This window comes from Castanea sativa, chromosome 7 (assembly GCF_040712315.1).
Source record: "Castanea sativa cultivar Marrone di Chiusa Pesio chromosome 7, ASM4071231v1".
In the NCBI taxonomy this organism is placed as follows: Eukaryota; Viridiplantae; Streptophyta; class Magnoliopsida; order Fagales; family Fagaceae; genus Castanea; species Castanea sativa.
The window spans coordinates 3,001,726-3,029,083 of NC_134019.1; the positions used below are offsets into that span (position 1 = coordinate 3,001,726).

Consider the following 27,358-nt stretch of genomic DNA (forward strand, 5'->3'; position numbering starts at 1 on the left):
ATGATGAGTTTGAGTTTGAGTTTAATTTGGACTTGTTAAAAAGATAGAGTTCCATTCCTTGTTAAATTTGGACTAAAAAAAAACAATTTTATTTAAATATTGTGCTAACGTGGAAAATTGTAAGAGTTTCAGAGGTTTCGGTGGATTAAACAAAAATAATTTTATTTAAATATTAATATTAATGATAATGATGAGTTTGAGTTTGAGTTTCAATTTAATTTGGACTTGTTAAAAAGATAGAGTTTCACTCCTTATTAAATTTGAACTAAACAAAGTTTCAAAAAAAAAAATTGGATTAAATAAAAAAAATTTTATTTAAATATTGTGTTGACGTGAAAAAATATAAGAATTTCAGAAGCTTTGGTTTTATACATAGATATATAGATTATTCATTAAAAAAAAAAAAGAGTAAATGACACCAATATTAATATGAGAGATTACTAACTAAAGAAGATATTAAAAAAAAAAAAAAAAAAAAAAAAAAAAAAAAAAAAAAATAAAGAAGATATTAGTCGCCTTCGTAAAGTGTTGGGTGCCTTACTAACACGACACACTCCCGAGGTAGTAAATATGTATTGTAAAGCAAACGTGGAAGTCGTCACGAAAAGAATGATAGAAACAAAGACGTTTTTGTTGTAATAAGTAAGGGTGGGGGACATAAAGGTAATTTAAATATATTAAGGTTAACAGGCTTAGCGAAACGAAAAGAAGTAAAAACCCTTGTTCGTGCGTGCGTTCGTGAGTGAGTGAGAGAGTCTCTTTGTGTTCTGTCTCTGCGTGTGTCTGCCCATCTATCTCTCTGAAAATCTGTCTCTAAACTATAGTTGAGTTTGTGTTATAGACACAGAATTTTTAAGGTTTTGAGAGAAAAAAAAGAAAAAGAAAAAGTGAGAGATAGTAATAATAGTATTAGTTTTAAGTTTTAAAACAAAAAAAAAAAAGTTAAAGAATGGGGAGAGAGGTTGTTCAGCCACCACAACAACAACAACAACAACAACAAACGGTGCCGTATACGGTGGAGCAGCTGGTGGCTGTGAATCCGTACAATCCAGACATCCTTCCTGATCTCGAAAACTACGTTAACGAACAGGTACTTCATCATCTCTATTTTAAATATTGTTAAAAATAATTATAAGAGTGTTAATATTGTGGGCTTTTGAGAATCTGGTAATGAAAGATGTTGATTTTTTTTTTTTTATATAATAATTGTAGGTGTCTTCACAAACATACAGTCTTGATGCAAATCTGTGCCTTCTTCGCCTTTATCAGGTAGCTTTCTTTGGTGGGTCTGAGTTGTTTGTGTTTTTTATTTTTTGTAATTGTTAGGCTTATTAGTAGCAGTACTAAGCTATTAGGGGAAAATTGATTTGTGGGTGTGTGTGTGTGTTTGTTGCAGTTTGAACCAGAGCGAATGAGTACCCAAATTGTGGCTCGCATTTTGGTCAAGGTTTGCTTAATTGATTTTGCCTTTAACCCTTTTACTTAACTTTTACATTTTCATATTTATTTCCCAGCACCAACATATTATTGCTAAATTATGTTTTTTTTTTTTTTGGGGTTTTTGATTTTTTGTTGATTAGGCACTCATGGCAATGCCAGCTCCAGATTTTAGCCTCTGTCTCTTTTTGATTCCAGAAAGAGTGGTATCATTCTCTTTCTCTACTTTCAATTTTTTGCATAGTTTTCTTTAGTGTTATGCATATCTACCACAAGTGTGTTGAATATGTTCTAGAAATTCTTAATAGATAGTAAAATATATAGATATACACTTTGAGAGAAATTATGCACAGGGTTCACCGAGTTTACAGCAGCACACGGCATTCAGATTCTTCAGTTTCATGATCTTATAAATTAATAGATTGTTAAATTTAGTTGATAGATGTTCTTTTACTTCCACTTTTTGGGTTTTAACAAGCTTCCTCGTAGCCATTGTTGATGAAAATTTTCCTTCCTTCTTTCATCTGATTATCAGCAAATGGAGGAGCAGTTCAAGACCCTGATAGTGCTCTCACACTATTTGGAGGTATGTTTTTGCTGTGTTTCTTAATCTTAACTCAGCATGCATGTATCAAATGTGAACACCTACTTTCTTTGCAGACAGGAAGATTCCGTCAGTTCTGGGATGAAGCAGCTAAGAGTCGTCACATAGTTGAAGCTGTGCCAGGTAGTAATCAATTGTGTTAGTGTATGTCCATCATACATATATTATTTGGATATTTCTATTGTCCAGTTGAATAAATGTAATTGTTTCATTTATCATGGATTCATGTTGTTAGTAGAATAATCACTTATACATATAGATCATGGAATTATGACAAGAAAAAAGGAGCATAATTCTTGCAAAAGAGTGCCTTCGACACATTGGAGAAGACATTTTTTTTACAGCCACATATTAGATTCCTGATGTGCTTATAGATTAGGATAATCTGATGGGGTCCCTCTATATTATTTCTCCTTTGGACACATTATAACTATTGATATTATTGTTAGGATATCTGTTGGTTTTCACTTCTCAATAATTTTGATCCAATTGCTAGTATGAGATTTGTATGCATGATATGTTCACAAGCATATTAAATCGATGTTTTTGTTGTTGGTGGTGGTGGTGGTATCGTCATTGTCATATTTTGGCATAATATAATATTGTTTACTAAAGCAACTGACACTTCCTTCTCCCACAACCATGGGATGGAGAGGCTGAGGTCATGAATTCTAGACCCACTAGGTGTGTGGAATTTACCACTTAAAAAAAAAAAGTTCTTTTGCTATAAACATTTGATGTCTTCTGTTTGATGCTGAAATGGCTGATGACTCATTATTTTTTCTGATCTAGAAACAAATAGTAAGAATGACTTTGTCTGCTGCTCAATTTATATTGTTTCTGTCATTATTGTTAGCTCCCCTGCTGCTGTTGTCTACTTGTTTCTCTCTTTGTGCGTAAGTGAGCATTATTGCTTATAAGGAAATAAAATGCAGGTTTTGAGCAAGCAATCCAAGCCTATGCAATTCATGTCCTTTCCTTGACTTATCAAAAAGTTCCCAGACCTGTGCTTGCTGAGGTATGCCTTGATATTTTGTCCTTTCCTTGCAGAGTGTTTTGTATTTCTTGAATATTGTTTGATGGCTAGCTATTAGTGGTTGGCACAGGGCTTGTGTCATTTAGGGAGGTAACACTGGGCTGATATAGAAGATACTTCTCAGTAGTAACTGAAAAAAAGTCGTTTCAAGATTATGTTCAGTAGGATTTATGATGCTAAAACGTGGTGGGTTGTGTAATGTGAGCACCAGTAATTTCTGATGAGATACGAAGAGGGGTCATGGGTTATTTATTTATTTGCAATTTACTTTTATTATTCTACTTTCCAATAATCTATCAAATTTCCCTATATTTGATTAGTCATTGAGTGTGGTATTGGTTTTCTTTTATTTAGCTTTTTTGTGGTGTTAGAATTTCTTTATTATTGCTTCATATAATTGTCTTCCTGTGTAAAACTTCATGTTCCCATCTGTATGCAGGCTATCAACATTGAAGGTCTGTCCTTGGACAAATTCCTCGAGCACCAGGTAGCGAATTGTGGTTGGATCCTTGAGAAAGGTCATGGCAGAGGCCAACTCATTGTCCTACCTCGCAGTGAATTCAACCATCCTGAGCTGAAGAAAAACAATGCAGATGGCATTCCATTTGATCACATAGCCCGTATCTTTCCCATTCTTGGTTGACCTTTCCGCTGGAGAATAGGAGTTTTTGGGTTCTATCTTGTGTTCTGAGCTGAAGCATTGGGATTTTAGGACTAGTTCTGGTGCCATCCTCACACTCTGGTTCATTTTTTGATATGCTACTCTTGGGCAGACCACCGTGACTCTGTTTTGTTGTATTTTGGGTTTATTCTGAAAATTATTTTATGCTGCTATACTCGAGGTATTAATGATCTTGCGCCTTGGACAAATTTTCTTGTTTCCAAGAGATATTCTCAACAGAATTGATGCATTGCATTTTTTAAGAGGCGGCCTGGTGGCCTGACTTTAACATTGATTTAAAAGGTTTTTATTGTGGGTTTAACATTAGAATCATGACCATCCCAAGTAGGCGATTTCCTCATTTATCACGTATGTCATTCATTGGCCACTATTGAATTGATTGCTGATGAAATTTTCTGTGAATTTCTCTTTAACGAAGAATAAGAAAAAAATTTAAAAAAAAAAAAAAAAAAAATTTGAGGGTTGCCTTGCAACCTCTCTAACCCCGTAGAAGTGGATTCTAGTGCATTAGATACAATATTTTTAATTGGGCACGAGAGTAGTTACCAACTACTTCATCCAAATCTCATAAGCAAGTATTGTGTATTTAATACCACATTTTCTAAAAGTGATACCGGTAGTATCACGTGACAATGATGCAATTCATTAGAGGTTTGTTTACTTTTTACATGTCAGTTCTTGATCCACATTTCTCCCAATATTTGACAATCCTGTCTTTTGGGATCAAAACGCAACCACTTTGTTGAGTAAAAGATGAGTCCAATTGAGCAATTTGCAAATATTACGATTATTTTTCTACAATTTATTACATCCGCTGTAAATAGCAATGGCCAGTGCAAATTAGTTAGCTTTCACAAACTTAAATGAGTTCTCTCTCTTGAGCTGGGCATGTCATATGGCAGCTTAATCAAGCTTAGTTAAGAACATTCCGCACATTTTTCTATTACAATTTTGTTACAAAGATTTCCATACACTAATTGCCAGCAAGCTTGCAAGCTTGGCGTAAAGAAATGTCAATTTCAATGAACCAAAGTCACGTGGTCCATAGGGACTTATCTTCGGACTCTAGGACCAGACACCTCAAACGACAGTTCCTACAATGGTAGGGATATCCTCCAAACACCTGATCGCAAGCATGCTTGACCACAGATAAAGATGAAGCAAACAAAAAGAATCAATGACCTGCAATTCTACAAGTGGAGCTCCCATGAGCAGAGTGATAATATTTACACGAATGGTGACTACGCGGCACATGAAGTGAAGAATGAAGTGAACAATGAGCTCCAAAAAGAATTTTAACCGTTGCCTATTTACTCTTCTACTGCTATTGGGTACTGATTGGGATTTTTCGATGGATATTAATGATTTTAGTCACAGAGCCCAGATGGATTGCGTTCTTGGAAATATGTCATACAGAATGCCAGGTTTCACTGTTTCCTGTATCCCTTGTTCCCGCTATGCCTGCGTACTCTCATTAGTCTCTTCTTAGTCGATCAGCATCGTTGCAGAAGCCTAAGAAATGATAGTGGGAATATACTAAATTAGGGGAGGAAATGAGCCTAACTTCAATGACACAGCGCCTCTCCTTGGTCCACCCATCTCACAAAGCAGTCTGAATAGTCCTCAAGAACCTCAGAATTCTGTGCAATACGCATAACACAGGAAAAGAAGTTGCATTAGCAGATATCACCTGTCGAATAAAAACTAAAGTACGCATTCTCTAAATACTGAAAGTAATAGTATAAACCATCAGACCAACCAACAATTTAAGCTTAAATAGAGGTCAGAATGTGGATGTTTGTCTTGATCCTTGGATAACTTGGATCAAAGGCTTCAAGCCAACCACCAAGAGCCTTGTAGCTCATTTGGTTGGCACCTCCTAATGTTTCCAAAGGAATTATCTAGGGATCAAACTCTCCCTCCTTCAATTGTTGAATTATCAAAAAAGGCTTCAAGCCAATTATGAGGTCTGAATAAGCCAGGAACCAGCCATTGGTTATTTCAAATTTACTAAATGTCAGAAGGATGGGAGTGTGATGAACATAGATTATGGCAGCTGTTTATGGATGAATCTGTGCAGGCAATTATAATGATTCCTCTCTGTTGTGCCAAGGGCCAAGGGAAGATCAGATTGAGAGGCCTGAGGATAGAAAACTGATGTTCTTGGTCAAGAAATATTGGGCAGATCAAATACTCCGGTTCAATATGAGGTGCAAAATGCTGTGAGCAGGCATTTGGAAAAGTGAACTACATGAATGGATCAAAATGCTTCCATGGAGAGTGAAAACACTGTTGACTTTTCATTGAAGCGTCAATTGGCAAAGTACTTGAATAAGGAGAATGATCTTTGCCATTTATGTGGTAAAGAAAGAAAAACTAAAATTCATCTATTTCTTTGTTGTGAAGTTGTAAGGATAGCTTGGTTTGGCACTCAATGGGATCCAAGATTTGATCATATCAGAATTACCTTGGCAATAGGACTTTTGAAGTAACACGTTTCCCCAATCTCTGCTAAGAAAGGGAGATGTACAAGATGAGGAAATATTATTGATAGGAGCACTAACGTTGGATGCTCTATGGTAAATTAGGAACAGAATTTGTTTTGACAGATCAGGAATGGACACACAAGAACTAGTGAGAAATATTCACAGGAAGTATTGTAGTTTTGTTGGAGGTTTAAAGTTGACACCACGTACTAATGGAAAGGGGTGCTGATGGAAGGGTCTCTAGAGAGGTTTGAGAAAAGACAGCGGGATGGTTGGGTAAAACTAAGGGCACATTAAGATACACCAGATGATAATTTCATTAGGTACAGGAATATGTATTATTGGTAATAGAAGATGTTGTATCCTATTCATATGTTTGGTTATAAAATTCAAACAAACCCAAGCTTGTATTTCACAAAGAAAAAAGTTTGGCTACAACTCCACTCTCATTTTATTGACAAATTCACCATTGGATTACATTTTTTTCCTTATATTTTCCATGCTTTCAAAATTTCCAGAAAAATCAAAAATCAATAACTATGTTATCAATCAAAAGTTTAAATTTCAAGTTTTTGTAGTCTAAAATTATGCATAGAAAATAATTTTATGGATAGAATGGTAAATAACATCTAATTGGAATGAAATTTGATATGCGTGTTAAGAACATAAAGATCATACAATCCAACAGTTAGATTTTCAAAATATGTAGTCATGGTAATTTTTTTACTGATAGTTGTAACTATTAACTATAACTAAATTTGTAACCAAACTTTGTCATTTCATAAATTATATTTACGAAATATCTTACATTTATATTTACATCTTACTCATATATTTATATTTACATTGGACTCAATTATCTGAAAATTAAATATTTTTAAAGTTATGCTTAGTTTCAAATTCTTATAAATTTTTTATTTTTTTATAAGAATATATGGGTCAAGATCAACTTTAAGAAATGTTACACCACTTAATAATTTTTATTAGAATAATATTATAAAAATCTCATCATTGGATTATATATTACATATAATCTTAACACGCATGCCAAATTTTGTGCTAACGAATGTTATTTACTATTCAATCTAAAAACTTATATTTAATAAATAATTTTGAAATAAAAAATTTAAATTTAAATATTTATTAGATGAGATAGTTCTTGATCTCAGATTATTATCATAAAATATTTTATTTTATGCATAGAGGGTATAAGAAGAAAATGTCACGGAAGATTTATCAAAATTCACATCTAATAAAAAAAATCATGTAGTGTATCAATGCTTAAAGTTACACTTGATATAACTTAAACCCAACATTATATATATATATAGAGAGAGAGAGAGAGAGGGAGAGAGAGAGAGAGATAGAGAGAGAGGGATTATTTTTTAAGGATCATGTGCATATAGAAACAAAATTACTTATATTAATTTTTAAAGTTATTACACGTATCAAGAAATAACTATTACAACCTTCTTAGAGATGAATAACTATTTCTTTTGAATTACTATTCCATGTATTCCACATTTTAGAGAGAGAGTTAGGCCCTTTTGTAGTGATACTTTGGGTTAAGTAATGTGTTTGAGCTTCGTGAGAGAGTGCAATTAAGTATGTGTTTAGCAGTTAGTTTATTTCTCAAAAAAAAAAAAAAGTGAGATTATTTTTATATTTTTAATTATTATGTGCATATGGAACGTTTTTCTTTTTGACATATATTAATTTTTAAAGTTATCGTGCATATCAAGAAATAGCTAGTACAACAGTAAAAAGGCTGATGTCTCAACCAGTTATTGAAGTAAAAATTTTAACGTCTCAAATAGTTATTGAGGTTGTGATTGGTGATGAGGTTTAAAGATGGACAACAATAAATTTGAGGGATACAGTTGAAGCGGCTCTTTCCAATTTGCGGTATACAGTTGAAGTGGCTCTTGAGAAGGGAGAAAGTCATAATTAAAAGTGACGCTAAAGGGTAATAGTCACAATCAAGAATGCAAGTGCTGTGGCTCAAAATGGGAAGTGGGGTATGTCCTGCATGATGTCCGTGAGTTGGCTTCAAGTAGGGAGGATTTTGTGTTTCAATTTGATTGGATAAAAATAAGGTAGCACACTCACGGTTTTGTTGTATATTTGTAAAGATAACATATCCGTGAGTATGGCCTTAGCATACTCTCTAGTCAAATGGGCTGAAAAGCATGGTGCCCAAGATTTCCAATTGCCTCCAGACCTACCTGCTACCTGTATCTATTTTGTTGTATATTTGTAAGGAAAATACTTTAATTTAAGACCTTTTGTAATGCCATTTCTCTTGAGGAAAAAATAAAATAAAATGGTAAGCATACAAAAGTATGTGCTCTAATGAGTCTAGATTTTATGGTAGCATCAAGATCCTAAAAAGGGCCAAGATTATACCACATCATCCATCCACCCTAAAATAATGGTTTAAAGGAAAAATCATTCTTATCACTAAGATGTTTGCATTTCCAAGAGCCACACAAGAAAAATCTGTTTAGCTTTCCATTACACCATTATGATGTCAATCTCCATCAAAGCAAATTCTGTTCAACTTCATCATAGTAATGGTTTGAAAAATAAAATAATTCTTATGACATTTATGATTCCAAGAGCCACACAAGCAAAACCTATGTGCCTTTCCATTACATCACTATGGTGTCTATCTCCATCAAAAGTTCTGATTTATTTGTGAAACAGCCTCCCTTGTCTTCCTTTTTATCTAAAACACCGAAAATTTTACACACGTTCGTGAAATGTTTAGGGGCTGTTTGGATTTCATGTTTTTACTCACTCATCACTCATCACTCAAAATTCATCCCTCATCACTCAAATATGGTGGGTCCCATGCATGAGAAGCTTGTTTGAATTTGTTTTCAATTTTTGTTTCCATCACTCAAATTGTAGCGGCCGGTGAGGAGAGGGGAGCGGCTGACCTTGTTGGTCAGCCATGAATGGACTGAAGCTTCAAAGGAGCTTCTTGGGTCCGGAGAGAGAGAGAGAGAGAGAGAGAGAGAGAGAAATTAGAAGAAGCAGTCTGGCTAGAGAGAGAGTCTGAACTCATTCAGTCCATGGGTCCCACATAAAGTGAAAATATTTGAGTTTTTAGAAAGAAAGCTCTACCAGATTTATGAGCCAAACAGAGTTGAGATGGGTCTTGGGGGTTTTCAAGTTAAAAAAAAAAGAGTTATAGGATGATGAGTTTTGAGTAATGAGTGATGGAATATGGCTCACTCTCAAACCAAACAAGGCCTTATTTTTTATATATTTATTTATTTTCTGAGCATATCATGGGATTGCATTGTCTTGTCTTTTTAGTTCTAAAGGCTAGCAAGCCTAAGAGAAAGGGAGAACTTAAAGGAATCTCTTATTTTGATTAAGACTTCCATCATTGAATGACATGAAAAAGTATGGGAGAGAAAAAGAGATTGGGGAATGTTCCCACCACTGCAGGCTTATTAGGAGCCTGATCCAAACTCTAAAGCAATAGGCTGCTTTTATTTTGGTTGCCACCTTTCATCTTGAATCGAGAATATGATTCTGGCAACTAGCCATCAGAGGGGGAGGGAGGTGGACAGGTTAACCTTGGGCAGTCTTAATTTTGGGGATCTTTGCCACTTAGAAACATGGTTTAGTTTAACTGTCATATTGATTAAGAATGATTCTTTTTTAAACCACTATTTTAGGGTTATATCAGTGGATTAATGATGTGGCATAATCTTGGCCCTCTATTGTATAAAAAAGAAAAAATGAGGATTTAAAGAACTCTATGTTGTAGAGTTCACTAAGAACTCTAGAGGATCTTGATCCTAACTATAAATTGTAAAATTGACACCTCAACTAATTCTTAACAAACATGACAACTAATTGTCTAGAACAACTATCCAAAATAAAATTTCTTGATCTTTTTATATTTTATTAGAAAAAAATATAACAATTAAAAAGGTGTTTGCAAATGAGATATCTCAGTGTATCAACTAATGTTTCAAGTTTGGTATACAAGTAACTATTGCATGTATACTTCCCATATAATTTGAGACAACTTCTATCTAAGTACTGTCCATTCATAACAAATACTAGTTGCACATCAATGCTACATTGCTACTAACATCCAAAGGAGGTACTTACTTTCATGCTGTATCCATATTCACTTGTGGATGGGGTAGTTTCTCCCATCACTCCATTGACAACATTTTCTGATGAGAGCCCAGCAGGTGGAGAATTTGTGAGCATTGATGTCCTGCAGCCATATTTGGAGAGGTGAACTTCTTCAGTTATAGTTCAAATGTGAGCTAACATCCTTGTTACAAAAGCTACAAGGAAACACACCAACAACAAACAATCTACTCTCACAGGATCATTACCCAGTAACGATCCTACAAGAGGAGGATACTGAGAGGGGTAATCTGGATATGGTCCTAATTTTTAAGAAGCATGGACATGCTGGGAACACTCCTTCATGCATGTTCCATTGTGTAGGGAGGTGAAAAAAATTATTTGAAAAAAATTCCTTTGATTTTGGATATGGTTTTAAAGATTTTTATAGTTATTTATTTTTGAAAAGTTAAAATAAACATAAAAATGCCTGAAAATAAATCAAATATAACCAAAGATATATATATATATTAATTAATTAATTACTCGTCGTATCGTCACTGTGTAATGTCCTAACTTTTCAAGAATTGTTGTCTCATGTCGTGTTGTGTCATGTCCGTGTCCGTGCTTCTTAGCCTGACTTTAAACATTTTCCATGAAGTGGCCACTCTAAATAATCACACATGCGCACTTGCTATTCACCCTCATTGATTTTTACCATTGGAACAAAGAAGTTTGTGATTCTTGCTCCAACCTTCCATGTTCATACTTAGCCTAATTTTAAACATTTTCCGTGAAGTGGTCACTCTAAACAATCAAACGTACACACTTTCTATTCACCATGCTAGATTTTTACCATTGCAACAAAGAAGCTTGTGATTCTTGCTCTAAGCTTTTTCATGCTTAGATGGTTATTTTTTATGTTTGGGCTTTTGCACAATAAATTAGCAAGATTATCACCATCTTAGAGCTAAATAAAAATTACCTCTCAAATTGGTCTTCCTCACATGAATTCCCAGAGGAAGATAACCAGTCTAGGTCAACAAAATTTGAGCAGGTAGATGAATCACCATGTTCAGAATAGTATATACGATCACTCTCAAGGCATCGATCTCTTTGCATATCTCCAAAAAGCTGCCTGCTAGGCATTGAAGGAGTATACCTACATAAAGACATCCACAGGAGACGGACCAAATTAGTCTAATGTATCCCAAAAGTAAACCATGCTGCATATCGTTATGAATGCATTCACTTATATGAATTTAATAAATGGTGGCGCCACTCAATTAGTTGCTAATAAACTATGAAGAACAGGCGCGTTTCCGGATAAGGGTGAAAATGTCAAAAATACGTCATATGAAACTAGTTTATTGAAAAAAAATCAAAATAGCTATTTTGCAACTTTCAAACAGGTCTAACAACCCAGCAAGAATTTCCGTGTCCAATCAGAAACACATGAACCCTGTTAGATTAAATGATTAAATTCAAAATTTCTTAACAGCTTAAACTTTTGTAAGTATCATAGTAGCAAAGCAGTCTTGGGTTCAAATCATATCTCCACCTTACCTCCAATTTAAAAAATTTCCCACACGTTGGGCCCCACTTAATAAGGGCAATTTAGGTCGACACATGAAGGGAGAGTTTTAAATTAAATTATCTAAATTCACAATTTCTTAACAGTTTAAGCTTCTAGAACAATTGGTATTAGACCCAATCATGGGCCAGGTGGCCCACCCAACCTGACACACTTGGCCCATATCTAGCCAGTCTTGTACAATTATCTGAGGCCTGTCAAGCCAGACAATGCAGTCCAAACCAATATATAAACTTTTTTTTTTCTTTAACCTTAGTTTTGGACAAATATATGAGGACTTGTTCATAGGCCTTTTATCTTTTACCCTAAACCTACTTTACCACCTTCCAACCATTCTCTCTCTCTCTCTCTCTCTAACCCCCCCCCCCCCCAAATCTTCCCCCATGAATGAGCAAAAACTTTATTAAGCACAATGATCCTTATAACATGCGGTTAATGGCAAAAGACAACAAATGCTAAACCCACAGAAACTACAAACTGGTAGCGGAAGAAAAAAATAAAATCAGATTACAAAGCATAGCTACAAACCAACACAGCAAACACCACCCCAAAAAACAAAACCAAAAAATAAAAAAAGGAAAAGAAAATCATATCTTATGTGTATTTATATCCATGAAGTGTATTCACCAAGAGAACAAGAAAAGGAAAATGATGGTAAACCAATTGAAGTTTGAACAATGGCTTAAGGAATCTAACAAAGACAGCAATGTAACCAAACCTTGAAAAAGCTATATCACTGCCACAAGTTGAGATTTCTGGTGAAGACTCAGATAGAAAGTTGCTTGCTCCTTGTGATTGATCAGGTAAAGCGGAGTGAGACATTTTCACCTGCTTCACATTTGTGGCTGATATGGGTGAGCTGATATCACGAAGAAGGTTCCCATCTGATAAGGATCGTTTGAAAATTGACCTTGAAAAATAAAAAACTCAACAATTATCAAATAAGCTGAAGCAGCAATGGCTGTAACAGATATTTTGGTTAAAGTAAGCACAACAGTTAAAAATTCAGCAATCCATAAAGTATGCATTACCATTAGTAATTTATAAAATCCTTTTTCTTTTTTTCTTTTTTCGTTTGAGAGGAAAAATTAAGGTAGGCATGATCTTGACCCACTAGATTTTTCCCATAAAAATTCTCAGAAAATCATGATATCAAACTTATTTTCTTTAATATCAATGTCATATTTTTGTCAACAAATAAGCTGCTTTATTGCCTTACCTTTTAAGTATGTAGGATTTTAACCCCCATCATAGATGATTCTTTGCACTTTGGATAACATTTACTATCTTACATGGTATACTTTGATTTCAACAATTAAATCATTTTTGAAATTTAAAATTATATACAAAGAAGAAAAATTTTCATCATAGCTAACTAGTAGGCAAAAAGGCACCATAGAACTCAGGCATCAGTTCAGTGCCACACCTGGTTTTATTAATGCCTTAGGCCCAAAGTCCATCAGTAATTATCTCATACCATTGAAACAATAAGCCATCAGTAAAAAACACATCCTATATACCATCAATGAAAAAGATATTTTTGCATGCTGTTAATGGATGGAAAGTCTATTTGGTATTAAACCACTAACTTTTCACAAGTACATATCCTAGCAGTCATTCAGTTTCAAGCCAAGCCTGTTAAAGAATATTTCTTGAAAGAAAAGAGATCCAGTGAAACTAGAAATTAAGAAAGGCAGATAACATTTGAGGGCATATATCTATTTTTGTCTAGAATATATCTTTTATCCACCAGGTGCAATTAACTGATGAAGTTCAAGGCTTCACTTAGCCAGCTACTTACCTTCCATCTTCATCCACATTTGTTTGTCCATTCCTCACAGCATCGTAGTGCTGGTCTGAACCCAGTTCCCAAAGTGCAGGTTTGCCCTGTTGTGGCTGAAAGTGCCCCAGAAATCTGCACAAATTATTTGAAAAATAAAATTTTAATACAAAACTGCAAGCACTTATACTTTAGGATCAAGTTAGCCATTGCAAACAATTTAATGCACTATCTCCCTTCAACCCTTTGGAGCAAAATGCAGCAAGAGGAAGGAAAATTAATGGACCAACCTCATTGTCTCCACTGCATAGAAACTAAGAGATTACCGCAAGGACACAGTTGGCATCCAGGGGTAGGGCAGTTGCTTTGTGAAAGTTGTTTTTTCTCCTGGTCTAGGATTTTCAGATTAAGCTAAAATTTCAGGGGAGATCTTGAGCATTGCAGGTGAAAGCCATTCATGACTTCCAACCATTGCAGCAATTGATGTCCTCCATACCTCAGCAAGAATAATCTGGTACCCATTACATCTATAAAAACACTGGACCCCTAATGAAGGAGGAGGCATACTGGTTGGTTATGAAGCCCAGTACCCGATAAAACTGCTGTAAAACCACACTTTAAAGCTCATCTCACTGCCACCCCATCTTTAGTTAGAAAAGGCAAGAGGATAAGTTATATTATTTGAGCCAAAAAAATTCCAAGACTCCAATAAACAAATGCCCTGACTAGAGAACAAGTAATCAACATGTATATTCAACTTGTAGAACGGTGTACTACTGGCAGGCACCAGAAGATTTAACCAGAAATAGACCTTTCTTTCTCCAAAAAATTAATACAAGATTTCAAATGCAAGACTTACACATTAATTGCATCTTGTTTCTCTGCATCCATATAAGCATTGCTGTAATACCGTTGAAGAGTTCTGAAAAATTCTTGGGACTGAGTTGCTGCTTTCCACTGACCCCTTCTCTCAGAGAATATCTATGGCACCAGAAGTTGAAAAGGTTAACAAATGAAGCAGATTGATAAAGATTAAGATAATTACTTAGGAAACATAATGAATACTTGTAAGAGTGTTATGGTTGATCCACAACCAGGTACCCATTACAGTAACCATATCAAACTATACTGCATAGTTTAACATCAAATTCCCTAAGACTATGGTTCAGTTTACATTTCAAAATATGGAGAGCATAGCTATTAATGTTACAAGTATGTGCCTACTTTCTAACAGCTTATGCTTTTGAACTAATAGTTCACTATCATGATATCATGGTCTACTTGTCCTTTGGTACAAGTCTTGTGAACCCTCCTCCTAGTAACTTCTTCTGTTTTTGGACTTGCAAGGCCACATTTAGTTCATCATTTGCTAGGCATTAATTAGAGCTGGTCTTGACAACTAGGACAACAAGTCCACCCTATTAAACACAAGTGTGGCTTAGAATCCACAATTCTGAAAAAGGAGATCTCTTGTGTCAAAACAACCCAGAACAGATATTCTTCTTTTTTTGATAGGTAATCAGAAAAATAATATTAAAGATAAAACAATAAGAGAAAAGTACAAGATGTTCATGATGATGAAAAAAAAAAAAGCACACAACACAACACAACACAAAGAGGGAAATCAGGAAACTAAGCTAAGGGAAGACATAAACTCAGAGAGAGAAGAACAATCGGTAAAACCTCAACAACGAGACCACTCCAAAAAACTGCGATGGCTCAAAACCTTTAACTCATCCAACATCTTCTCTTTATCCTCAAAAGATCGACGATTTCGTTCCAACCACACAGTCCACATTAAGCACCCTGGAACCAAATTCCAAATGTCCGAATTATGCTTCCCAAGCCACTAATGCCAACAAGATAGCAAACCTGCCACCAAACCTGGCATAACCCAATGAATACCAAAGGCCTGAATCATAAAAGACCATAGGGAATGAGTAATTGGACATATACGGTTTTTGCAGCCTGTCCACTTCTTAACTGTCATAAAAGCTATATTCTCACACCAGGAAACTTAGAAGGATGCACTCCGGCTAACTAGGCCCATGAACGAATCGACTCAGACTAATCAGAATACATTCCATATATCGTGATCCGATTTAACAAGGAAACAACATTCAGTCTAATAACATTGCAGATGAATGAGAGAATGCATAAAAGGAGCTCAGAGATGAGAAGATTAATCAATGTTATCCAGAAAATTAGACTCAATTAAGAAAGATATATAAAAGGAGCTCAGAGATGAAAGATGTTTAGAAAGTAATGAGTGATGCAAAGTAAGATTGGGAGAGTTTGACCGTGGACCATCTTTTACTCCAATGAAGTTTGGCTAGAGAGTTTTGATTGCTTGTATTTAGTTCAATTGGGATAGATTGGGCAATGTCCAAGTTGGAAGTCAACATGTTTGCTTGTTGGACAGGGAAATTTGGTAGGCATAGTAGGAGTAAGACAGATGGAAGGCCTAACATAGTGTCTTTGCAGGGAAAAGAATTCTAGGAAATTTGAGGGTCATGAGCCATCATTACTGGAGTTAAAGTTGCTGTTCCTTCATGCTTGGATGGATTCTTCCTGCTGCTTACCTTCTCTTCTTTGCTACATCTTTCGGATTTTCTGGATTTTAGAAGTTGGCTTTAATCTTTTCTTTCTTTCTTTCTTTTGGGGTCTTATCTCTTGTATACTTCCTGCTGTATTAGGGTTGAGTGCCTCTTTTGCACAAATTTTATTTAAGGATTATTTACTTATAAAAAAAAAAAGAATTTAAAAACAAGATCAGGAAAGTTATAAATCATAGAAATGCAACCAGAGAGATGGAGAGAACCTACGAATGAACAAGTGACAGTGAGTCAGAGACAATGAATGTGCCATATTTCTAATTGCCTAGTGAAGGTATCATATGTATCTTCTTTGAAAAGGACACAACCTTATCTAATGCCATATACAGAACTTACATCCACCATCAAGTCTTGGGTAATATAATGGTGGATATTATTTAGTATTTAAAAACATACAAGTAATCAATCAGATCATAATACTATCAGACCAGATTATCTTTTATAAGAGTTTAATTAGTCAGTTGAAACAAAATCAGATCCATAGACAGACCCTACACCAATAAAAACAATTTTAAAAGCAAAATTCTAACCCCAGTAATTCGGTATGATCAGTTTAGGAAGGGCAAAAAAAAGAGGAAAGGAAATTATACATAATTTCATCAACACACTTAATAATTTGAAAGCAATAAAGACTAAGCACTTTGAAAGAGTATCACAAGTGATAATTACCTTGTTGTGAGCGGCTGAGCCACCATATTGGTGAGCAAGAGTGTCACCCATTCTCTCATAAAATCCCATCAAATTGTCTGCTAAAGGAGCATCAAGATCTATCTTTGGCTTGTCTATAACACCCAGAGCATGAAGTTGGTGTCCAAGAGCTGCTAATCCATAAGCATATTGTGCAACATTTGTGCGATCCAGGCAATCAATACAATTGGTCCTGAGCACTCCCCTTTGGAACATGGGTTCCTTGACAGAATGATTCCCGTTAGCAACATCACTAGCACCATGCTTTCCACCATTGAGTTTCCTCTCAAAGTTATCAGCATCCACATCATCAGTGTCGTAGTGCCTCTGAGGAGATAAGTCCCCATTGTCTATATTCCTGCATCAAATTTCAAATGCCAGCCACATCATCAGATTCTGAAAACAGAAAACATGTAAATTAGTTAATCTTAAACATTATAATTTGAAGAGATGACCATAGAAACCAGAAAAAAAAAAAAAAAAAAAAAAAAAAAAAAAAAAAACCCTTACTCGGAGGAATGCCATCTTAGACTCCCTTCATGCCTCAAGGCTGGAGTTACTTGGCAATAGAAGAACCCAGTAATCGTAAGTGCATATGCAGCCACTTTGCCAAGAAGCAGCAAAACATTTGTAGCTTTGCTGGAATTGCAGGGGAAGAGTAAGAAACAATTTTGCAATAAAAATCAAATTCTCAAGAAAATATAGAATTATTTGAAAGAAATAAAAAGGGGGCGGAGGGGGGGGGGGGGCAAGAATTGAGCACATGTATACCTCCGAGAATGTCTGTGTAGATCCCAATGAAGAAATCTAAGACGGTTCTCCTCAGATAAATCTTTATTAATGAACTCAATTGCATTAGCAAACTCTGCACGAAGAATGGACTCTCGAGGCTTCTTCTCATGTGTCTATCAATTGCCAAATTCCAAAAATCAATCACAATGTATGTTAAAATAAAAGTTACATGAAATATAGATCAAGTGTTCTAATATTCAGAGTGTCAGTAAGACTCTTTCATAGTGTAAAGCTCTCTCCTTGAGGAAATTTTTAACAATATATAGAGAAAAATAAATGAATAGAAAGAATATATGATAGTGATGATAAAAAGATAAAGAATAACGATGACAAAAATTACTAAACCTATAGAAACTGACCTTAATTAAATTCAAAATAATTATGGGGTTTCCATATCTCCTGACAAGATTTTCAAAATGAAGTCTGGTAGCTTCATAATTTTGGTCCTTCTTTGACACTGGAAAAGGACAGAAGTTAGTTACAAAAATAAATGCCATACACTTAACTGCCACTACTTATGCAAGGACATACATATAATGTCTGGTTTAAGATTCAAGCGTGAAGTTTCCTGTGACCAAAAAAGAGGGATTGAGCCTCGGTTCTGGACAACAGAGCTTATTTGCATGGGAAACCCTTCTGGAACATCTTCAAACACAATCTGTTCTGTCTCAACATCATTAGCAACTCTACCTTTCTCATTTACACCTCGTTTTAGATACCTAAATTAGAAGTAAACAATAAGTGAGGCCCTCATATGCCACATGAGGTAAATATGCTAAGGATGTATATAAATACTCAATCTTAACCATATCATATAATCTTTATTCTATAACAATGGCAACCAGAGAACCCAGAACCCAAGTCATGTTGCACAACCGAGTGAGAGTCATGTCAAAATCAATCCACAAAAAAATAAGTTTCTGGTGAACTATGTTAATTATTCATTTGGGTTAATCCAATGATTGCATGAACCGTATAGAGATTATATTTACTGAAAGGTTATAAAACCATATAAGCAGTTTGAATCGAGGAAGCATTAGAACAATGCATTCCAAATAACATATGGAAAAGATTGATCCAAGTTTCTCAAAAAGGTTATATTTAAATTTAATACCATTGATAAACCACATGACTCAAAAGTAAATTTCTCATATATGTGTATCCATCCCCATACTAAGCACATGGTGTAACCAGGAAAAAGCCAAATCTGTATGAACTCTTACCTGGTGCCTGCATAGTGACGAGAACGTCTAGCAATGAGGGCCACTTTGAACTCTCGTCCAGACACAGAGAGTGTTGCCTAGATTTGAGTAGCATGAATCCATCAGAGATAAAATAATAAATAAATAAATAAAAAACACTAAAAAAAAGGAACAAAATCATTATCTGTATAGTTGGGCAGACAATATTTAAAAATAACAAGTCAACAAATTTTAGCGAATGTAGTAAACCAGAAATAACAACATTCAGTAGGAATGATAATACCCCAAAGAAATATTATGTATCTGCATTATACTCACTTCATAAGACTAACTCCAAAGATTTAAGTACATATATGAAACAAGTACAAAGACATGGAGAATACAGAGGAAAGAACTAAATAATCTCATTCCAAAGAGAAGGGCATCAATTAATACATGAAATTGCACATGAACAGAGTCAGAAGCTGGTACAATAAAATTTCAAATGATTTGAATAATGACGGTAATGTTTCAGCAAACTAGGATTCACAAATGAATCCAGAAAGTTCCAACAATCTTTTGAACAGAATGATGTGAAAGTTATACTAACATCCACATCCCCCATACTAATTTAATTAGTTATTGTTAGATCATCAAAAACATCATTCATTCCTTACCTGCTTAAAAAAGCCATAAACCAAAGCAACTGTCCAAAGAGTATTCTGGAGGTGATTCCGGATTTCCCGGGTCAAGAACTCATTCCAAACAAACATGGTTTCGTAGAGAACATGGCCAGTCTCGTGATTACTTAAGTTCTTTTGAAGACTACGCATAACATGATATGAGTAGCTAAAAAAGAAGTCCTTTGTTAGATCCACCGTGCATAGGAGCTTCTTGTATCTAAGATATCAACTCAACAAAGAATATAAAGTTAGCGACAATAATGACCATATTTAGAGCAAGAATAATTGGTAAAAAAGAATAAGATAAATGTTTAAATAAGGAACTGTCGAGAGAATACAGAAGATTCCCCTCACACTTGGTTGGGCATGTGTGTGTTTGTGTTACACACTAACTAAAAAATGAATCAAGCATCATTTGTAACCAATCAAAGCAGAAGCTCTGAACTTAATATGACAATTACCAATACAATTAATGCTATCTCTAAGAAAGATTAAAAGTGGGGAGAAGTGGAATAATTCTGTCAGTATAGACTAAATAATATTCATTTAAGATGGTCACAACATATTTTAGCATTCACAAATTTATTATGCTCTAACTTATAACTTTGAAGTGCATAAAAATGAAAGAAAGAATATGGTCCAAAGTCAGATTGCATGTTCCTACCAGGTTAAAAAGAAAGAAGAACTGGAAGAACCACATCAGAGACATTAATTTTCACAAAAGACAGATACAAAGCTGAGTAACATTCATGGTTCCCTTCACAAGTACCATGGACAAAATACATTTACATGCAGAATGGATTAATGACCTGTTCTCATTCCTAGAATTAGCGATACTGGACTCATCAGTAGAATTCAGAAACGGAATCATCTCAGTCTTGGAGACAGCATATACAGTATGACCGCATATTGCACCAATCTGTCTTCTTTTTGTGATAAGCAGCATATAATAAGGCCCCAAAAATTTGATGAATCCTGAAAACAGCAAACCAATATGAGTACCGTCATAATGTTGTTGGTTTATTAAGATATAAGAATGCATACAAAGGCCCTGCATACCAACAATTCCATAACAAGTAGTGACAAACTTTAGTCCACCCGTGGACTTGTTTCCTTCATTTATCCGCCTCAAAAGGTCAGAGCATTCCCTTTCTGTATATGCAGTAGAATCTTCACGAATGTTTAACTCACAAGGCTCCAGCCGGTCAATCTTTAGCACTCTCCAATATGTTCTACCCTTGTCCCTCCCTATCATGTAAAAATTCTGCAGCATAAAACGTAGTAGATTTTGCTTAAGTTGGTTTGTCTACAGAAAATTTACTGCTACACACAATATACCAATTAAACTTTCGTATGATCCAAATAATTCACAATTTTAAAATGCCAAGATAGAAATATGTTGCCGATAAATAACTATTTATAACAAAAAACAAGTTACAAAATAAAATCCATTAATATCTGTTGGAAATTTCCTCAAGCTCCCATTTGGACGTGGTTACCTATTTAGCTTTTCTGGGTGAGAAAGGACGGTTGACTTTGTTACCTATTTGGATCCCAATATGGGGAGAGGAAAAAACTCTAAAAAGGACAGCTCTCTTAAGAGAAGGTAAAAACTCAGGAAGAGTTGTTTAATAGTTCTTTGGGGGTCAAAAGGATAAGAGCTATGTAAGAAAGGTTGGGTGTTGTAATCCTCATTTAGTATAATAGATTTGATCTCCCTCTCTGTGGAGGTAGGCATTTTGCAAAAACAAGTAAACATTTTTTCTTTTTTGAGATAAAACAAGTAAACATTTGTATTCTTATTTTTCTTTACTGTTATTTGTTCAAATCTGTGAGGTGTTATCACACAAGTGGTGTAAGAGCTTTTGCTATCTCAATAATTGGTATCAGACCTTCCACTATTGCATAAAAAATGGTATCAAATTCCCTGGTTAGTCCAAGTATAGTTTGGGGGAAGATTTGGTACAAGTTTGCAATTATTTGATATAAGCCCATGCAACTTTGTCTTTGGCTGTGCTAACAATAATCATCCTACTTGAGAAAAGCAATTGCATTAACGTGATGGATAATAAAGAAGAAGATTGCTTGAGGAAATTTAAGTCAAGGTAGAGATTTGTTGGAAATTGCCTCAAATCTCTATTTGGACTTGGTTAAGTATTTGGCTCTATATGGTGAGGAAGGAAATTAGATTTGGTTTTTTTTTTTTGGGGGGGTTTTCTTTGTGTGAAAGGAATGGCCATCTTTTTTTTGCTAGGTAAATAGGGGAAAGGGGCTAGATGGGTTCCGACACTACTACCAATGCTCCACAAGAGGTGCTAAAGCACTGAGGTATCCCTTAAACCCAGAAAAGAATGTATATTCCTTGTGAGAACCTCATCTAGGGGGATTACACTATGGTGAGTTGCTCTGTATGTGCTGTTGTAGTGGGGAGATTGTGGACCACATCTTGATTCATTGTAGTGTGGCCTTTGAGTTGTGAAGTTTGATATTCAAGTTGCTTGGGATTCAATGGGTATTTATTATGTGGGTGGCAGAGTAGGGGTCCTAATTCAAATATTTGGAATCTTACTCCTTTATGTTTGATGTGGAATATATGGACGGAGAGATATCAGCGTTGTGAAGTACACGTCAGCTCAAATTCAAGCATCCTTCATTAGTTCTCTTTATAAATGGCCTTGTTTTGGGTCTCACTGATAGTAATTGTATTTATTCCTTCATAGAGACTCTCATTTGTAGATATTTTTCCAACCGTAATTCTTTAGGCTACTTCATGTCTATTTTCAAGAAGTAGTCTCATTTCAATAAAATTATTCTATCTATCCCAACCAAAAAAAAAAAAATCAATATTTCTTGTACACTAAGGAATAGGATTTGAAGGCTTATATTTTTGATAAGTAAAAAGGATATATATTCAAAAACATTACCTTATGCAGAAAAACATAAGGCAGAGGGAAAATTATAGAGAGAAAAGATAAAGAAAGAAAAAGGAGAGTTAAGATACTAAATACAAAGAAGAGTGTCAAGGAACATAGGGAGAGAGTCACTAAAGGTGAGTCCCCAAGCCTTAGACCAATCAAATAGAGAGCCACTGAAAGAGGTCAATAGCTGATCATCTGAGCTTTCTATCTCCTCAAATGTCCTCCAATTTCGCTCCCTCCAAAGACACCACATTAAGCACAAAAGAACTAAATTCTAAATGCTAGACGAATGCTCTCCAAGCCAATTCCACCAACCAAATAAAGTATCCGCAACCGTTCTTGGCAAGACCCAAGAAATCCCAAAAGATCTAAACACCAAACTCCACAACCTATAAGCCTTACCACAATGAAGTAGCAGATGATCCACTGTCTCCCCATTACAACAACACATAATGCACTAGTTAACAAAATCCATCCCTCTACCCCTCAAACTATCACCTGTAAGAATCTTATCCAAACAGCAATCCACATAAAGAATGAGATACGTCGAGGAGCCTTAACCTTCCACACACCTTTCCAAGGAAAAATAAAGGGCAAAGGTCTTCTTAACTTATTATAAAACGATCGGATATCAAAATCCCCATTCTTTGTCAACTTCCATCGTATGCGATCTTCATTCTCAGTGGGAGGTAAATTTGACCCCAAGGTGCGGAGAAAATCATCCACACCACCCATTTCCCAATCATTTGGTCTTCGAACCAAATGAACATCCCAGCTTCTCCATTCCTCTATCCCTAATCGTTCAAGAGAAGAGGCCACCGATGCCTCTTTATTGGACGCAATTCCATACACACCCGGAAAAGTCGATTGAAGTGGAGAATCCCCACACCATTGATCTGTCCAAAACTTAACTCTATCTCCCACCCCTACCTTAAACTGAATATTTTTGCTAAAATCCTCCCAATCCATTCGGATACTTCTCCACAAACTACACCCATGAACCCCTCTACTTAGCTTGAATGTCTATCCCCCTCATTCTACCCCAAACTTTAGAGCTACAACCCTTCTCCAAAGCCTTGACTCTTCAATCCCAAACCGCCATAACCACTTTCCTAGTAAGGCTTTATTAAAAGTAGTTAATTTTCTTACTCCTAACCCGCCATTTTTCAAGGGTGCGCACACCTTGTCCCATCCCACCAAATGTGTCTTGGAATCCCCCCACAAGAAATCCATTTGCAACCTCTCAATTTTATTGGCCACATGTGTAAGGATAGTAAACAAAGATAAATAATATGTAGGGAGATTAGATAATGTGCTTTTAAGCAACGTTAGTCTTCCACCTTTTGACAAATACATCTTCCTCCATCCGGCCAACTTACGCTCAATTTTCTCCAAGATAGGATTCCAAACAGCAGAGGACTTGTGGGACGCCTCCAAAGGCATACCAAGATAGGTCATAGGCAAAGACCCAATCCGGCATCCCAAAATCTCTGCCAAAACATGGACATTAGGAACCTCCCCAATGGGAACCATCTCACTCTTTAACGAATTAACCTTTAAACCTGTCACTGCCTGAAAACAAAGAAGCATCCGAACATGTAAAATCTGCTCCTCATTTGCATCACAAAACAAAATCGTATCATCCGCAAACAAAAGATGCGAAACACAAACCCCTCCACCCCGACTACCGTCCACTCTAAAACCTCGAAGCAAACCAGCCCCTTCAGCTCTTTTCATCATCTTACTGAAGACCTCCATCATAACCAGAAACAACATGGGAGATAGTGGGTCCCCTTGTCTCAATCCCCTCGAACTCCCAAAAAAATCAGCTGAAGACCCATTAAACAAGACAGAAAATTGGACTATGGATATGCAAGTGTGGATCCACCTACACCACCTCACCCCAAATCTCATTCTCTTCAACAAATCTAGGAGAGCCTCCCAGTTCACATGTTCATAGGCTTTCTCAATGTCTAATTTACAAATAACCCCCGGATTCTTACTCTTCACCCTACTATCAACACATTCATTAGCAATTAGAACTGAACCAAAGACTTTTCTACCACCCACAAAACTGTTCTGAGACTCAGAAATCAATTGATCCAAGACCTCTTTCAGCCAGTTTGCCAAGACCTTAGCCAAAATCTTGTAAACACTCCCCACCAAGCTAATAGGTCTAAAGTCTAGAATGTTGGAGGCATCATTCTTCTTAGGAATTAAGGCTATGAAAGTTGCATTGAGAGATTTTTCAAACTTACTGTGTTGAGATCTATGATTTATGTGATCTATGAGATCTCTTTTGGTCCATGATGACACATCCACATAGCGTTCCATCACCCATATACTGAGATAGTAATACCCCCGTTGAAACAGGGCAAGGGAATTCCCATGCGCTAAAATAAATACCCTCTCCAAATACTCATCTCTATTTTGATAGTTTCAGCAGCGCTATCTCACGGAAGACCTCTTCCCCCAAATCAAACACCATAACAAAATTAAGAAATTTTTTCCCAGTCTTCCTCAAAGCAACCCAATGCAGAGCCCCATCGACAAAAGCCGCCGGGTCATGACCACGTGCAGCACCTCTAGGAGGCAAAGCAGTAACCATTCTCCATTTTCCAATGGAGAGTGAGTAAACCTCCACCTTACCCCTCTGGCCTTTTTCTTCAATAGTCAGAAACCTCACCACCTTATAGTCATTGGTTTTGGAATCAAATCCAAAGCTAACAGAGGTGTTGTAGCCACCACGTGTAAAGCAGGTAATATTGGGTTTAGGAAGTTTGACAAACTTTCTAATACAAGGGTTCCAGAGAAAGAAATTATTATGGTACCCAAATAAAACATCAGCAAGGAAGATGAGGCCATTACAAGTACCCACTACATGAAATATTCCGCCATAGCTTTAACCATGAAGAGGGAAGTCATCAAACCTGGTGTACTCATTGAAATCTTGGTTGTCAAAATGCAAAACGTATTGTTCTTTTTCATTTTCTCCAACAGTCAACTTAATAAATGCTTTGGCAAGCTCCGAAGAGCAGAGCCTGAAGAGGAGTAGGGGGTTGTTGGAGGAGTGGTGGAGATGGTTGGAAATGAAGGTTGGGTTTTGGATGAGAGATTTCCATGTTTTGCAGACTGCTGTGCATTTTACTATGGATTTTATAGGTAGGCGAACGAAAACATTGGTCAGGATTTCATGAGGTAGAGAATCCAACATATTCCTTCAACCTTGAAAAACAGTGAAAATGGGGACTGAATCGACAAATGACAAGTGACCCAGATTTTTGTTTTTCGTTTTTAGTAGGAAAGTGCAAGAAACAAAAAAAAATGAGAGTAAGAGAGAAACTCACTTAGGAGAAAATGGATAGCTGAAGGCTTATATATAGATAGTACTGTGAATGTTTTTGGTGGCTTTGACCCAAGGGTCCTCTCACATGAGTTATCCGAAGCCAAAGAAATACTCTTAGAAGAAAGATTTCTAGAATTCTCTTGATCGAGGAGAAAACTCCTAGAAGAAGAGTAGTTTGATAGCTTTTTAGGGTTGCAATAGATACCCACAAGTGAGAGCTATGTAAGAGAGGTAGAGTGCTGTAAATTCTCAAGTTTCCAGTGTGTGTGCTTGTTAATTTAGTAATCTTTACAGTTATCCCAATAATTGGTATCTGAGCTTCTGCTATAGCATAAAAAAATCAAAAGGAGTGAGAGAGACCTATAACATTTTACGCAGCAATCTCAACACTTTGTTCAATCTAACAAGGGCAGTTATGGTGCTCCAAATTCTTTAACCAATAGAAGCATTCTATAACCAATAAAAAAAAAAAAAAAATACAGTTGTGAAGCAAGTACAAGTGACTCAAATGCACAACTTGAATTAGCTCATTTTGTGATCTTGCTAGTGAAAGTGAAACTTGGCAATTGAACTTGAACGACTCAATTTTTGAGCGAAAGTCGTGAATTGAAAAAAAAAAAAAAAAAAAAGGAAGAGATCTTATATATATATATATATATAGAAAAATTGAGAAATGCGATTACCGATCGAGTCTCGTAGAGCCTGAATTTCTGCATATAAGCATTGGAGGAAAGAGGAGGAGGAGGAGCGAGAGGCTCTTCAGTGATGGAGGACTGTGAAGAATAGAGAGTTTCTCCGTTGTTCTCTAAGCACCACGCCATTGATACACAGATGCAGATACAGATACAGAGAGAAACAACAACAACAATAAATTAAACTTCAAAAATCCCCCGAGCTAAGCCGAGAGCTCAGGGATAGTATCGTAATTGCATTCAATCTTCTAACAACAGCTTGAGCTTCGAGATTCCTTTGCATACAATGGAGCTTGGTTGCTTCAAATACAACATGGTCCGTGACCTTCACTCTTTTTTTTTTTTTTCTTTTTGGTATATTTTTTGGCAAAAATATTGAAATTATTATTACTATTATCACAACCTATAATAATAATAATTTCAATATAACAAACTTTTTCTCTTTTTCCATTCACAAAGCCAAATGCTTCTTCTATCTGGTTTTGTTGAGAGACACACAAAAGCAAAGCAAGAAACAGCTTTCTGATCGAATATTTAAAAAAACCAAAAAAAAAATAAAGAAAGGAAAAACTCGAATTGAGAGATCGAATATTGTTGTTATTATTGTACAGATCAGAGACGAAGAGGAGGAAGAGAGGTTTGGAAATTGAAGAGTTTTTTTTTTTTTTTGGTTTTTGGGGAAGAGAAAGATCGAGCGAGCTTGATGGCTTTGGGAGGTTCGAGA

General features: G+C 35.7%; 2 protein-coding genes across 2 annotated transcripts; one reads left to right on the top strand and one right to left on the bottom strand.

Moving 5' to 3' along the window:
* The first annotated feature begins 600 nt into the window (after positions 1–600).
* Positions 601–3,998, top strand: LOC142643264 (eukaryotic translation initiation factor 3 subunit K). The gene is made up of 8 exons (XM_075817809.1): positions 601–1,090; positions 1,213–1,269; positions 1,397–1,447; positions 1,581–1,643; positions 1,973–2,023; positions 2,098–2,164; positions 2,977–3,059; positions 3,517–3,998. Exons 1-8 carry the CDS (start codon positions 950–952, stop codon positions 3,718–3,720), a joined length of 717 nt encoding a protein of 238 aa, XP_075673924.1. The 5' UTR covers positions 601–949; the 3' UTR covers positions 3,721–3,998.
* Positions 3,999–4,606: 608 nt separating this feature from the next.
* LOC142643313 (phosphoinositide phosphatase SAC3) lies at positions 4,607–27,299 on the bottom strand. Its single transcript, XM_075817882.1, has 16 exons — positions 26,626–27,299; positions 20,738–20,942; positions 20,488–20,653; positions 19,673–19,895; positions 19,038–19,114; positions 18,346–18,533; positions 18,174–18,271; positions 17,794–17,927; positions 17,533–17,661; positions 17,005–17,380; positions 14,580–14,701; positions 13,742–13,855; positions 12,659–12,850; positions 11,332–11,508; positions 10,380–10,491; positions 4,607–5,399 (listed from the first exon to the last, which is right to left on the bottom strand). The coding sequence occupies exons 1-16, from the start codon at positions 26,761–26,763 to the stop codon at positions 5,325–5,327; spliced, it is 2,526 nt and encodes an 841-aa protein (XP_075673997.1). The 5' UTR covers positions 26,764–27,299; the 3' UTR covers positions 4,607–5,324.
* Between the last annotated feature and the right edge of the window lie 59 nt (positions 27,300–27,358).